The 15,787-nt window shown below is 40.8% G+C and overlaps 1 protein-coding gene across 3 annotated transcripts in view; it reads left to right on the forward strand.

Annotated features, from left to right (window-relative positions):
- The window catches only part of TPD52 (tumor protein D52), a 41,407-nt gene that overhangs the window by 23,914 nt on the left and 1,706 nt on the right, over window positions 1-15,787 (forward strand). For 2 of the 3 annotated variants that reach the window (XM_087751020.1, XM_009471815.2), the window contains exons 2-7: window positions 4,934-5,049; window positions 6,779-6,927; window positions 7,804-7,905; window positions 8,957-8,983; window positions 13,403-13,444; window positions 14,843-14,891. In XM_087751020.1, coding sequence (XP_087607146.1) covers window positions 4,934-5,049; window positions 6,779-6,927; window positions 7,804-7,905; window positions 8,957-8,983; window positions 13,403-13,444; window positions 14,843-14,891 — 485 coding nt within the window. The remainder of the gene's footprint in view (window positions 1-4,933; window positions 5,050-6,778; window positions 6,928-7,803; window positions 7,906-8,956; window positions 8,984-13,402; window positions 13,445-14,842; window positions 14,892-15,787) is intronic. The other variant, XM_009471818.2, reaches the window with a different exon arrangement.

Consider the following 15,787-nt stretch of genomic DNA (forward strand, 5'->3'; position numbering starts at 1 on the left):
TGTAAATGAAGGTAAAAGTTGACCTGCTGTTAATTCCGGTAGTTTGTTGGCTTTGGTGTGTCATGCAGGTAATATCTCATGTGCTATGCATTTACCAGCTTTACCTTATTTGTTATTTCTTAATTCAGTAGTAAGGCGGTTTGAGGGAAAACGAAGTGAGCAAAATAAATTAGGAACAAAAGGGCAACTTCTGCAAGATTGGAGTAATTGGCCTAGTTTGATTATTACCTTTTTGAGGGGGGAGGTAGGAATCGCATGCTTAGTGTGACTTCAGAGCTCTGGATAGTCTCACATCCGCTCTTGCCTTAGTACTGAAAATATCACTGATTAACGAAAATGCCCTCCAAAACCTTTACTCTGTTCCACTCTGTTCCATTTAAAATGCTGTAAATCTTACACCTGCCGATACTACCTGTACTTGCGCTCCCCCGAGGAAGCAGCTGTTGCGTGCTGTGCTGCAGTGGCATCCATCTAGTGCTTAACCCTACTAGTTTCTAGCTGGTAGCCTGTTGTACAGAACACCTACAGCCGTGCCTCCCAACACATCCTAGTCTGGTTTTACCACCTTTCCTTTCCACTCCGTGCTGCCAGACATGATCTTCCAGAGTAATTAAAAATACAGAAAGCTTAGCCCTACTTCAGGTGTGACAAAGCAAATCAAAGTTACAAAGGTCTTGACTGGTTTTTTTGATTGCCTCGTTCTTTAAAAATTTTAGAAACCTGTATCCCTTGGGGAAACCTCTGTGAACTAAAACAAACCCCTCTGTGAACTCGATGAGCACTGGGCCTCTGGGGAATGGTGGTTGGCTTTCTGCAATTACTGCATCTCCCACCTCTTGTAAATGGGGGGGAGCAGTCCTCTGTATATGCTGGTGATGCATCACTGTAAGCACCAACCTTTGCTGGGCCTTTTTTTTCTTTTTCACTCACTTTGAATGAATATGTGATTAGTGTTTGGGAGAAGCCCAAGAACTTTCTTCCCCGAGTTGAAGAAATATGTCTCACTTTGGCTTTTCTACTGAGATAAATGGGAAGCACTTAAATTTGATCTTCTTAGATATTGCAAAATAAATATCCTCTGTAGCACTGTACATTACTCAAATATCGGAGTGATTTTACAATCGTGTAACAGCTTGTTCTCCTGAAGTCTAACAAGCGCCTTTTTTCTTTAGCTTTGCCAACTCTATAGTGATAGCCGAAATGCTCACTCCGAGTGTCTGACACAGAACAGGCCCGGCTAAAGATAAAGCTTTGTGAAGGCTCACCCTCCCCCTCCCCAAAGGCTGCTCATCTGAAATGACCAGTACTTCCTTAAACTGCTAATGTTCACTGCTAATCTCTGAATTCAGGCCAGAAAGAGGTAGGAACTTCTGGTCAAAACAGAGCACGAACTTGGGTTGAAACCAATCAAAGCAAACCAGAAAACCTGAGTGTAAACTGAATGACCCTAATGCCTTGCCTACCCTGGCAGAATAATAGGGATTTGAGTGCTGTTTCCCTGACCGTGATCCGTGGAGTCCTAATCAACTAACTTGTTCATGTCTTTATTTGGTTCATTTAAGTAGATCTAATAACCTGCTGGGATATGTTAATCTTAGAAATACAGACACCTAAAAACTGACCTTAACACTAGGTAAGTTTTCGCAATACTAGATAAAGTTCCCATTTTTTTTCTCAACAGAATTTTTACTCTGTTTAAGAGTTTGAGAGATGTGAAATACTCAGCTAAGCTTGGTTATAGCAGTCAGAGTACCAAACGACTGAATTTTAAGTCCTTTGCAACTCTGAAGATGCAAGAGAACTAATGAAACAGTTCTGCTGGTGAACAGAGAAGACCCCAAGTGAGAAATGCTCTCTTAATAACAGACTGAGCCAAAGTATTTCCATCTGTTGGCTGATTGCTATTTCCCTGGTTTCTTGCCCTGAACCCCACAAAAATATCTAAGGTGGGCTGTGCACCTTTCCTTACGAAGCTTGCTCAAAGCCAGGATCTTACTGTCTGTCAGCCCTAGTTTATGGGGTGTGTTTGGGTTGTAGCCATGCCATTGTGGAGGTCTGTGGGTTGCTATCTGTGTAGACAACTGCTTCTTGGTCATGCTGCCTTGCACGGCCTTCCCATAGCACAGATGAACCCTGTGTCCTTCAAGTATTGAAGTGAACCGAGGAATGGGAGCACAGCGAGCAGAGGGGTGATCAGGAATGGGATGAGAGGGGAGGTGCCAGAATAAAGACTGATGGGAAGGTGTTTGCACACTTCAAATGGAGCTAAAGAAAAAGTAATAACTGGGAGGGGGGCAGAAGGCGAGGGGAGGAAGGCATGGTTGGATGTGCAGGGCGAGGGATGGAGCACTCTGAGGAGCAGTGATTTCCTGTCTTCCTAAAATATCTAGAAGCGGGAAGGGGAGGAGCGATCATTCCCTTGCTTCTTAGCCTTGTGTCTTAAGTTCCATGTAGGCAGCAAGCAGCACAAACTCCCTTAAAACACTAGTTTTCCAAAGAGAAGGTACATTCCCAAAACAGAAGCTGTTGCTGCGGGAGACAATCCAGCATGTTTTCCTACTGCTGGATTCGCTTGGTCTATTTTTGGTGAGATAATCCAGATGACTCTTCATAACCAGATTGAACAGACTTTCAGCTGGATGTGCTAATGCTCTTGGAGTCTGCCTGGTCTTCGGTACTCGCAAACTTTCTGAAATGGCTTTTGCAATGGCCAGCTCTGTAGTCCCTGAAGGTCGGGAGTCGGAGACCTGTGCACTGGGGGTTGTAGAGTGTCGGGGAAAACGCAGTTTAAATTGTTAGGTTTTCTTCAGTACTGGCATATGTAATGAATAGGATAAATAGCAATTTGACAAAAAAGTATGGCATTCTTGACCGATTGATATTAAGAAAAGGAAACCTGTTGATGTATAAAACAAAAATTATCTGATTGAGACATGAGCTGTAATCTTTTTTTGGTGCTGCAGTGCTGTGCTTTGATTTGGGCATTAAACTCGAACTTTTTTTCTGCCAGAAAATAGTGTATTGGGAAACCTGTAGGAACTATATTATGTTTGTGTAGAAGCCAGACGTAAACCTCTGGAAAAACGTGGTATAGATTTCATAAATAAATGCAGAATGAGGTTTCAGTTGCTTTCTGTATGCTTCCTTCTCAGTGTACTCAGTGGTTAACTTGCCATTTACAAATGTTCTGCCCATGTAGCAGTGTACTTCTAGAGGACAAGTGTTCTGGACACAAGTACAGGCGGAAAACATAACTGTTTTGGAAAGAATTTGTGGAATCAAGCTTTACCTGAGTTCAGTAACTTGATCAAGAGCAATGCCTCTTTTCTTAGGCTTGACAGCTGCTAGGAGCATGTTTCATACAATACCTACAACTAATTACAGACCTGCAGAATCTTTTTTCCCCTGACTTTTCAGTTGAATGTGATGTAGCTATTTGATATCCAGCCTCACAATGAAATCATAGTGGCGGTCTCATTGCACATTAATGAGTTTTTGGATTCCCAGGCCAAATGGCAGAATGGAGTGCCATCAGAAGCTGCTGAAATGAGGATGGAATTTTATCTGGTTAATTACTATAGTGACTAGTAAGGGAATATTACTTAATATGTCCTCAACTTGTCTGAATTATATATTTATATACATATATGTATACACACACACATATATACATATGTACACACTCACCCTCTCTCCTTACAAAGAAACAATCCTCCTGGTTTTTTCTTCTATTTTAAGATTATTATTTCTTTTTTACTATCTATAAAGCTATTTTATCTCTTGAATAGAGATTTAGTCCGGGAATCCACAACCATTCCAGCATGCAGTCTCTCCGCAAACTAGTCTCTTGGCAAATTAGAACAGGATTCCTTAATTCTGGCAAACTGGTATGTTTAAGTATCAGCTACAAAGATTCAAAATGGGAAATCTTTTGCTGGAAAATCTGTTTGTTGCATTAGAAGGTGTTTAAAGTGATCTTACTGCAAGCACTAAGGACTAAGAATATATGAATCTTTAAAGTGAGCACATCATAGTAATACAAATAAAATCGTTCTTCCTTTCCTTGAAGCTGTGAAGGCAGAAGTTGAGGAAGACCATAGGGATGTTTGGGATTCATACAGAGGAGTTTGGCTGAGTTTTGGTTTCTGGATTTGGAAGGGGAAGAGGCAGCAGTGTGAGTGGATGCGCATCCTTATCAGTCCCTTCTCAGCACTCCACTGCTTTGGTTGAAGTGACGGCCTTTTGTGCCCAAGCTCCTTCTCCGGTCTTCTCATCTGTCTTAACATCCAGGCGGAAAACATCACCTTACTTCTAGTTCCATATCTGCGACTTTCTAGCCACAGTGGTCCCAATTACTAGGGGCAGAGGGGTTGAGCAGGGTGCGGGGGAAGAGTTCGTACTTGCAATGCAACCCTTTTCTCTGCTGTTGCTGAGCTCGCTTGTTGCTACGACTGCTCCCAGTGTGCTGAGAATGGGCATTTTTTAATCTGATCCAGAGAGCAGTGAGGGAGGGAGCCTCTGCACTGCTCTTGAGCACCTCCAGCACTTCCAGAGTTTGTGCGCCGCGTGAGTGAGAGCGAGCAGAGAGCGCATGGGCTCCTGGGCAGAGGTGGTGTAGGAACCGCTGCTTGGGACATAGCGTTCTGTGCCTTGGTTTCTCTCAGAGTAGTGGGATGTGTTGTTCTCAACGTATTTCCAGTCTCGTATTATAGCAGCAGTTGCAATTATACTGAGCTTTAATACCTGATAGAATGAAACAGCCAGTAAAACGCCTCTGGTTTCCTGTACGCCGTAGTACTCGGGGAGCATGGCTTCGGTGTCCTCTCATCAGTTTTCCTCGTGCACTGGCACAAAAAGGCTGTATATTAACATTAGCTGCTATCTGGCAGACACATGGCAGATGTCTGACTTTTAATGGTTTATTCACCTCAAGGGCTGCTGAGAAGTGACTCTATACCTGAGGTTGGAGAGGATGCTGCTGCTACAGTTGGTATGGCAGAAACGCTCTCAGAAGAAGAACAGGATGAGCTAAGAAAAGAGCTTGCTAAGGTAAATCTCTTGCAAATAGCTCTTAAACTGGTTTTGAGAATGAAAATCTGGGATAATGCTGTCTTTGAATGTACAGTTAATGCTTTGCATATTTATTCTGTGAGTGTCTAAAGCCGGGTACGGCACTCCTGTGTATTGCGGGGAGGGAAAGGGAAAGTGTCAAGGAGAAAAGAACAGCCAGTTCTAGCTAGGAGGAATTAAACTAGAAGTGCTGAGTGTACAGATCTTAAACCAGGATGCATAAATGCCTAATCCTTTTTTCCTCAAGTGAGAAAGGGGGTAAATAAGCTGTCAAAGAGAACATGGTTGGAAGCCAAAACCAAGTATTGTCTCAACTGGTGTGGAGTAACTAAAGCTGTTTTCATGAAGGATACTTCATAGTAATATGGGTGTATACACTGTTTTGCTAATGTCTAACCATGTAACTATTCTTGTCCATAGTTCAGGTAGCAGAAATTTCTTAAGAGCAAGTTAAAGTGGCACTCTTCGAAGGACAGTCAAATATTCAAGCTTGATACGTACATTTCAAAAGTTGTTAAAGTCAAGCTTTATTGAGTCACCAGTCTTTTTTCTTTTGTAGCTCTACGTGACTTTAGGACCCTAATAAAAGACATTAACTTAAGTCTAAGGTTGGCAAATGAAGGTTAGCTGTGAAATAAGCACTTTTAATGCAGTCTTGGTTTTGGTAGTCCTGAGTATTATTTCATGTCAAACAATCAGCTGAAGATGGTGAGGGAAATCTGGTCCTGCTAGGGTACGTCATGCTGGACTTCGGACAGGTATCCAAAACAAAGGTGCCTTGAAGATATTGGTATTTCCTCAAAGGAGCTTAAATGCGTGGGCAGCCTGATACTCTAAAGTAGGGTGGTCCAGGCTGGATGAGGAAGTAGGGTTGAATATATGTCTTCGCCTTTGTACGTATGGCCTTAGTGCCTCTGTCACATCTATCTAGCCCACAGAATGGCATTGTAAAACTGTTTTGACATCTCTGATCATGATCTGGTCGTGCTTCTGTGAAAGGCTGAAGTGACCATCTGTATAAAGAAGGAAGTATAAAAACAATACAGTTTTCTAGTTGCTGAAAAGGTGCTGTGTTTTTGTTGTTGTGGTTTTTTGGTGGTTTTTGGTATGGTGGTTTGTTTTTGGTTTGGTGGTTTGGTTTTTTTTGTTTTGTTTTTTTTCTTTTTAACTGCTCAGTCTGCCACCATTTCCATCCCCGCTCTGGGGAAGGCACTCCTGTGGCTGGATACAGCCTGCAGTTGCTGGCTTAAGCCACGAAAGAACCTTTTTTTTCAAGCAAGGAGACAAAACTTGTGTATGGATCACACATGCTCTGAGCTTCCTGCTACTGGTCATACATTGGTATCTCTTCTGACGTGGAAGGAGAATACAGGCTTGGCGATTGTCCCAGGTTTGACTAATCTTCAAGCTTTACGTAGGCTAATGTTGTCTAAAGGTAATGATTTCTAACTATACAGTCCTTTAGTTGCCAACTTCCTTGTGCATATTCCAGTAACAGAGCTAGCTGCAGGTAGATTACTTTCTCATTAGCTCTTGTTGTAGACTATGTTGGATTTCCCTTTTAGTATTTAGAAATAACTGTGAGGCAATGTTAAGAACGCGTTAGCCCTCCCATTACTCGTGTTTAGTAGATGTTTCAATAAATACATAGTTAAATGGCTGGCTGTATTGCTTGTTAACTTACCTCTCATCAACTCCGCTGCCATAGGTGGAAGAGGAAATCCAGACGCTCTCACAAGTGCTAGCTGCCAAAGAGAAGCATCTAGCAGAAATCAAGAAAAAGCTGGGAATTAACTCATTACAGGAACTAAGGCAGAACATTACCAAAAGCTGGCAAGATGTTACATCAACCACAGCGTACGTACCAGTTCATGATTGTCTCCGCTGTTGAGGTGAAAACTATGTAGTTCTTGTGTCATGTGTAAACCTTCTGTTCTTGTGAAATGAGAATGAGTGTAGATAACACAAAGTTAAGTTGCGCTAAAACTTATCTGGATAAATCATCATTGATTTCTTTAAAGGCCGCTATTAGCCATATCATCTCATGCAAAATAAGAATGATTGACTGTAATATGGGTGATTCGAATGCACTTTTTGTCTGACAGATCTGAGATACCATTACTGAGATACCAACGTGTCCCAAGTCCAACAGAATACCCTTCTTTTCCAGCCTGAAACATGGCTGTAAGCTGAGCTCTTGCAGGAAGAGTGCAAAGTCACAGTTAATGTTCTTGCCAAACACAACTGTTAGCTTAAGGTCTAGAGTGAACTGTCTTCTGCAGTTAGTGACTACACAGAATATAAAAGGGTATACCTGAAACTTTTTATGGTGATGTTTATTGACAAAACGATTCGGTACAAAATTTTAGACGCTTGGCACAAAAATTAGACCTCTGTTCTTTTTCAGTGTGTGTGCGTGGTGTTGTTTTCTTGTTTTTTTTTTGTTTTTGGATGGTGATTGTTTTTTTTTTTAAAGTCCTCCCATAGCAGATAGCATCTGTTCTGGGGGTGGGGTAGTAGGTGCACATTGGTGAACCTGATTTGAAGTCTGAGGTGGCAGAGAGGCTGTAGCGAGAAGGGACTGCAGTGGCTCAAAATAATCTCTTAAGTAGCTTGTCCATTTGACCCCAAAGTTGAAGCACACCTCTGGGTTTGCTACAAATTTACATACACTAAAAGGTTCCTTATGTGTTCTATTAAAATAACTACAGACTTAATTTTGTTTGAACACAGGTACAAGAAAACATCAGAAACCCTGTCTCAGGCTGGTCAGAAGGCTTCTGCTGCTTTTTCATCTGTTGGTTCAGTCATAACCAAGAAGTTTGAAGACGTCAGGTAGGTTTCTTTAGCATTTCCCAAGTAGTTGCATTTTTGATTTAAGCAGGTGATCACTGAAATAAATTTATGGTGTTAACCACTGAAAGAAATTTATGCTGTTAACGTACGGACTTCAAAAAGTTAATCTACCAAGAACCCTCAGCATCTATTTTAGGAGAGCCGAGTGACTTGCTGCAAAATCTGCTTGTGTGTCCTCAGTGATGCAGAAGAGTTCCGTGGTGTGTGTTTTATATATGCAAGAGAAGCAATGTATGCTGTTACTTTCCCTGCTACTCTTACTTTTCTGGTAGGACTGCAGGTGGCAGCATCTCTGCCTGCCTCTGTGTGGTGCACATAGCATTGTCAGTTCTGTTCTCGGACTTTCTCAGCTTGCCGAGTACTACAGTTAAACAACTGATGTCTTTAACTGTTTGTGGTTTGGTTTGGTTGTTGGCTTTTCTGTGGTCGTTTTTTTTTTTGTCTCGTGTGTGGATTCCTTTCAGGTGTGTTTCATTTCTTTGTAAGCTATTCTACCTCACAGCAGTGGCTTGATTTTATTACCTTTTTAATAGACTATTGGCACTTTTTAATTCTTAAGTATTGGCTTACAACCTATTTTCACTTTGTGTCAAATGACACAGCCCTTCATGTAAATTAGGTAAGTTTGGTGGTCATTTTTAGCACTACTGTGAGCTGCATGTAAAACTCTTCCTGGAGTCAATCTAATCATATGCTTAGCTTACAATTCTTTGTTTGATTATATAATTTTTACTATTGGAATATATACAACTATTCATCTCTGCTTGTAATTTGTTGTGAATAGTGGATCAAACTTATTTTTCAATTATTGGACAAATAAAAATTCACACATTCTAACAGAATATTGCTGCATGGGAAAGCAGCGTAATAAAATCAGCCCTGTGTTTTAAAGTGCTGCCATTAACCTCTTTCTTGCTTTTTGAAGTCTAGTGAGAAAACACTTTGAGGTGCAGCTACACAGTTACATATTTTTCTTCAGATTTATCAGAACTTCCTTTCTCTCTTTAATGCTTACTCTGGCATTGTGCAGACTACAGGCATTTTCACATTCCTTTAGGTAAGGTGGGCGCAAGAATTGTTTCTGAAACTAAGCATGTAGTCAGACTGTCTCCATTAAAATTTTTAAGCTTTGTCTGTAAAAGGTAATTTCTTTTTTTTTTTTTTTTTTTTTTCCTCCAGTGTTAGTTGATGTAAAACTGAAGCTCTTTTAATGTCAGGGAAGATGTTTCTTCATGTTCACCTGGTAACTATCCCAGAACATGAAATCTTAAGAATACATAATAATAAATCAGTCTTTCTTCCTTGTAAGAAAGGAATCTGTTAAAATGCAAGCTTTTTGTAAAGAGACAGAATGTGGTTTTGAGGTCAATGGCATGCAGAATTCCTCCTTCTCTTTGTACAGTGTTTGTGCCTTGACAGGGTAGAAATTTTCCCTTTTTTGTGTCTATTACAATGGCTGTTTAGCATTCTGACTCTAATCAAATCACTAGAGTCTAAATGTGAAATAGTTTATGCATTCTCTGTTCGTAGTTTGTCCATGAAGGTCCTTATCTTTGAGTTGATTACTTTAGCAGCTCCAGACACTGACTATTTTAGTTACCTTGTCTGCATTGCCTTTTATCTGCCTAGTCTGAGCAAAGATGCAGTGTTAAGTTTTCAGTAGTTAAAATTCCTGTGTAGCAACTTCTGTCCATTGCCTCTCATCCCGTCTATGCATACCTCTGAGTCTGGCTTCATCGTTTCTGTGCTCTCCCACTAAGCAGCTAAAGACAGCAGTAGGATCTCTATGAAGACGCAGAGATCTGGCTCCTGGAATACCGACTCTGAGCGATAGCCCCAGGGGCAGTGCCTGGGGAGGAGATGGGCAGCAGGGGACGCTGTCAGAACTCAGACTCTGAAGTGAGCTCCCTTTGCTCAAGTATCGGAACAGCAACCTGCCTGAAATACCTCCCCTCGAGCATCAGTAAGACAAAGGGAGCCTGAAAGATGTCTCTATACCTTTTGGATGCAGAGCTTTGCTACTCACTTAGCAGGGTTCACCTTTCTTCCTTAAGGCTGTGGTGTTCCCTTGCTAGTATGAGACTATTGCATTTGACAAGGACAAGCACAGACTTGTAGCTCGCGCTCTGGCTTCAGGAATTTAGTACCTCCTTTAAGAAGAGTGTCCTAATTACTCAAGTTAGTGGCTAGGTAGGTGTTGAGTACTCTCTATCAGAAACTGGGCCACTGGGAGGGAATGTAACAGGGCCAGAGGAGTCCACACTGTTGGTGTGTATCTTGGGGAGAATCACGGCAATGGAAATTCAAGGTATGGCTATAAATTCAGGAGCAGCTGGGGTTAAAAAAAAGTGGGAAGAATTAGTGCTGTTCAAGATCTTAGCTGCACTTAAACAGAAGATTAAAAACCTTTCAGTTTTTTGCTTTCACGAGGACCGAGTTCATCTGGGATTCAACCAGGTCACAGGGTTATGTGACTACTCAAGTGGTGTCTACTTTTAAGGCTACGCAAGTCTGAACTTGAGAAAGTTTTAGATGCCCAAGTTCCTTCCTGGAAATGAGAGTTGATGGGCCTGATACTTACTTGAACAAATACTGAATATGCAGGTGGATTTTTATTCTTAAACTCCTATGTGGCTGCTTCATCATGGTTTCGCTTTTCTTGTACTGTTTTAGCTTAGGGATGTCTCAGCTGTAATGGCATGATTTCTTCTGTGTTGGACTATTTCCACGTGTTCCATGCAGCAAACATCACATGCAGGTCTTTATGCTTGCACTGCAAAGTGATTTTGGAGGGAGTGGCAAAAGGGAGTAAGGCAGCTGGTGGAGCTGTGAACTTGGAAAGTACTGAAATAGAGAGGAAGAGAGAGGACTGGTAGTGCAAAGTCAGTGCATTATTGCTTCCTTTTTGTGTTTTTCTTCTGCTTTTTGTTACACTGAAAATGAACTCTGTTCCTTCTTGGGTTTCTCTTAATGCCTTTTTTTCTCCTTTATAAGAATGTCTTGAACTTTTGATGAGCTAGCCATCCTTGTGTAGGCAACATCAGTATTACGTGCAAAACAGCAGTAGTACCAAGATGTAACCCTGGGCAAACTTCCTGAGCAATCATGACTTTGCACTTAGCTCCTCTTGCACTGCATCCATATTAGGGAGCAGAAGTCCTCATCTTTGCCCTGTTCTGAGATTGCAGAATAACTTTCTTTGCTTGCTTTGGAAATCTGATATGATCATGGATCATCATTTATCAGCATATCAGCTGGAAACCTAACTATTAACAAAAGCAAATAACTAGTGTTTATGCACTCTTAGGCCTGTGTTTTCCAGGCAGGGACTCCGGCATACCTCCTTGTGCGTTTTCAAAATGTGAGGCAATGTAGTAGCTATAAAAATAATTGTGTAAAGGATAAGAAAGCTTTTAATGCAATAAAAAATATGTGGAAGGCTGGAGAGTAACTTATTGTGCCTTTTTCGTTTGGTTTTTTTTTTTTTTTTTTAAAGGTAGGGGTTTGATTGTGAGCATTGTGGAAAAAAAAGCTTCTCTTCTTCAAACCACCTAACTTGATGGCCTAGTTGAGTGAGTGCTTTGATGTGGCATTCTGTCATTTGTGAAAAGAAATACAGGTTCTCTTCTCTGTAAAGCTTTACAAGGCTTAATCGTGCTTCTTTGCACTACTTGAAGACCAGGAGATTTGATGTTAAAAAAAGATCAATGCATTTATCTAATCCAGTTCTCTTGCAAACCAGATCGTTCTGTGATAAAACTATATACTATCTTATGGTGACAATTTACAAAATGGATACTGAATATACGTACATGTATTGTACAACAGCAAGTAAATCCTTCATGAATCTACAAATAGTTCTTCCATTGAATGATCTCTCTGAGATTAAACTAAACTTCCCTAGGCACCTGTTAAAAGATCCGCAATGCACCATAGGTTACTGCTTTTCAGTGTGAGCGGGCCTACAGATTGTAAATATATATGGGGAAAAGAAGGTAACTTTCACCCTCTTTAGCCTTAAACTTCTTGCAGGGAAGCAATTCTGCAGCGTGAGGGGAGGTGGCTGAGCACGACTGGACAAAGAGAACCAGTTAGCATCAGCCTAGTTCTGTACTAGAACTTGGCATATAGCAAGACCAGAACTTGTAGTAATCCACATCACAGAGCGAGGGATATAAATTACACTCCAGAAGACAATCCGCTTCTATGCGCTCTGGACAAGCTTGTGGAAGCCAAACCATCCGTGAAGATGAAACACAGCAGAAATGGGGTTGGGGAAAGGGATGGAATATGGCCACATGTTACTGACGTGTGTTAGGGCAGCATCTGCCCTTCGCAGATCTGATTGCCAGTACACTGTACCTACAAAACAACCTTCAGTTGTGCATCTGCCTTAAGGGATCCCAACCTTAAGGGAACTTTTTACATGTGTAGTTTTTTCTGTCACTGTATTCTACTGATGAGCCTCCCGAAAGAATCTCTTAAAACTCCTTCTGCAATGAACACAGAGCCTTTTTCCTTCTGTGAATGTATCTTCCTTTGTGCTGAAATACTAATTGGAGTTTTGGAGGTGCATCGAATGTGAGAGGTGTCCCCCGCCTCCTCCCTCCGCCTGCCCTACCCTGCAGTTGCCTGGAAAGTATTCTCTTGAAAGGCATCATAAAGCCCAGTCAAAATTTGACATTCCAAATGCAGTTATGAAAAACTGTGATCATCAGTTATTCTAACTTACTATTATGGTATTTGACAAGAAACATTTATCATATAAAAGTAAATTGTATCAGGAGTAAACAGGGATTTTTCTAGAATATGGAACTATATTAGATTCCAGATGGTCTTGAGGTTATTTGGGAGCTCCCTAATCTCCTAGGAGTAGGTGTGCGTTGTCACTAAACAAATGGTAACTGTATAGCAACACCGGCAGGTTACAGAAATCCTCCATGAATTTCAGAACAGGGTTGAGACTAGGACTTTCTCCCTGCCCCCAGCATAAACCTGACCTTGAATATAGATTGATGTGACTGTTCTTGCTAGATAATCTATATTGATGAGTAGATAATTTGTATTGTTGAGTATGGAAATCTTACACCGAATTGAAACGGAAGCCTTTTGAATGTAGGAATAATTCTTTCAGTAGGAAGATTGGTTGATTGATAAGACTCTTGAGTGTTCACTTTCTACTTGATATTGATGAAACTGTAAATGAAGCATGTCTCTCATTGCTTGAGAAACTTAACGAGTAGACAGACTGTTGCAGCTAAGCAGAATTTGCACTAACAAGCATGGCACTTGAATCTTTTCTAAGAAGGAAAAAAGTTGTGGCGGCTTTTGCTCTGTTGCGTGTGTGTGTGCATGGCTAAGCAATTTATGAAAGCAAAACCATTGTATCCAGAAGTCAGCTCTCTAAGCCAATTTCTTCTCAGTCTATCACTTAAACTAACTTCTTGCTTTCTTTTTTCTTAATGCTGGCATTTAGTATACGCTCCATACAACACTCAATTAGCATGCCTATTATGAGGTAAAGTATGCGTAATCCAGCTGTTGGGTTTATTTGTTTTCATGTGTGGAATCAAGTCAAACTGAACTTAAGTCAACTAACAGAGATTTAAAACAAAACAAAAAAACCCACCCATTTTTGTAATGGATTTCCTGTACTAACACGTAGGATAAAATTTATTTTATTCTGCTTAATGGTGGTGGTTATTGCACATCTGGAATGTGACCAAGTGCACTTTCCTGCTGTTTGGAGAACTGTAACAACTTTTCCTTGTCTGTTAGAAATGTAATGCTACTAAATGATCCCAAGTTTAAAAGGCAATAGCTTGGCATCTGTTTCAGAACAATGAAAGTGAGCAAAAATTACTGTGGTTTCACAAAAAGTCTCTTGCTGACTTGGAGTGCTTGCCTTTTCTCTCCCCTTGCTTGGCACTGTGTGTCTCCATCTCCTGAGAGAGTCTGGTTTGAAATATATATGTCACCGTGTGCTTTCCCAGATGAAAGAGTGCTGCTAAGTGTGGGCGACCTACACAAATACTAAGCAAAGGGGGAAGGGAGGCTTAAGACCTCTTTTGAAAAAACCATCCTGTCTTTCATCTTTATATAATAATTATTTTTCAGTCTGCTATGAATCCTTAGTCCTGGTCCACTGAAGGCAAGCATTTTCCATCCTGCATAAAGGCAGAAAAGGTGTACAAGCTATTGCGCAAATTTGCAAATGGCAGTGACAGCTACTTGAAGCATTAAGCCACTCTTCTGACCCTAATAAATAATGCACTGGCCCTCAGCATTGAAAATCCCAAGCTGTCCTGCTCTTCATATGGAGAACTTACCATTTGTAATCACAGCTGTCTCCAGCACTTAAGAGGCAAGGGGGAGTCTCCCTTAAATTAATATGTTAGCAGAAAATGGCACTGCGAACTGTGTTTTGTTAATTGAACACATACCCTATTAAATTAAACTAGTTTTCCTATAGCAAGTGAAAAAATTCTGATGACGAGCTTTCTTCAGCAATAATTTACTAGGCTAACCAGAAGTGATGACTAAGCTTTTCTGAACAAATCCTTTAAGCCAGAAACCTGTTTGAAATCACTGGGAATAATAAGCTAAACCTAAAACACTTGCTAGTTCTCCCTTCCATGTGTGATGAAAGATCCTGTTGCTGAGCCTGGCAATGCTTAGTTGCCAAAGATACAAATGAGCTGCAACTTGAGTGTGTTTGAATTTTAGTTTTGTAGTAGATGGGGAGATCCAGACCTAAACTATTTTTAGGCTACCCTTAAAACACGGAAAGGGTCCCAAACAAACAAAACTCATGTTGACATTGGAAAAAGCAACTGCCTGCTTGTTTTCTGATATTTATAGACTAACCAGATATGTTTTTAATTCTGTGGTTCCTTTTTTTTTTTAATTTTCCTAGAAATTCTCCTACTTTCAAATCCTTTGAGGAAAAAGTTGAAAACTTAAAGGTAAGTATTACTAAAACACCTTGGTGATTGCGGAGCTGTGGATGTGGAGAAAAGACTAAGTGGACTTTGGGTAGCCTGTTTTTTAGTTATTGGTAAACTGTTGAAGGTGCTTAGATGGACATCTTTTTAAGTACTGTGGAAATGGTTTCTTTGCCTAATGATTTGAGAATAAAAAATAGGCTTCCTGCACCTCCTACAGGAGGATGCTTTTAACTAGAAGGACTAACAGCTAGCTAACCTGCAGAAACTGCTAGTATGACATACCTAGTGTTACGTATCCAAAATGCGCTAGGCTTTTATTTCCATGCTTTCCTAAGGACTAGTATCTTACACAGGAGTATAGCTTGGGATGTTTCTCTTATTTCTGGCATAAAATACACAAGGTCTTTGTACCTTAATTTAAAATTTACTCACAAAAGCCTCAAGTGCCAGAAGCAATCATTAATAGCTTCTCTAGGTAAAAAATCACTTTAAAAATAACTTAATACATGTAACTGGAACCAGTTACTGGAACTGTTCTTGGGGGCACACTGGGTTGGATGAGAAGCATGCAAGCAATAGCATGGGGAACTGGGCATTCCCTAGCAAACTAACTGGCATTAACAATCCTGCCATCCCACAGGGGTGGAGGGAAGTGAAAAGGCAAACACATTGCTTGGAGACAGTAAAGTAGTTGCTATGCTCCACTGAAGATCTCCAGAACTGGAAACTGTTCAAGGTTCCTCCTTGAGCAATACGGAAGCGAGTTTTAACTCTGCATCTTTCAAAGCCTAAATGGTTTGACAGGCTGCATACCTGTATCCATTTTTAACTGAGGGTGTGTCGACCTTCAGACACCCTGGAATCAGGGCTGCTTCATGCTTTGTGTGTCTCGAAGTCAAAGGGAGACTGCTATG

The sequence above is a fragment of the Nipponia nippon genome, unplaced genomic scaffold (assembly GCF_047370975.1).
Source record: "Nipponia nippon isolate SJK-2023a ecotype South Korea unplaced genomic scaffold, ASM4737097v1 scaffold_1, whole genome shotgun sequence".
Classification (NCBI taxonomy): domain Eukaryota; kingdom Metazoa; phylum Chordata; class Aves; order Pelecaniformes; family Threskiornithidae; genus Nipponia; species Nipponia nippon.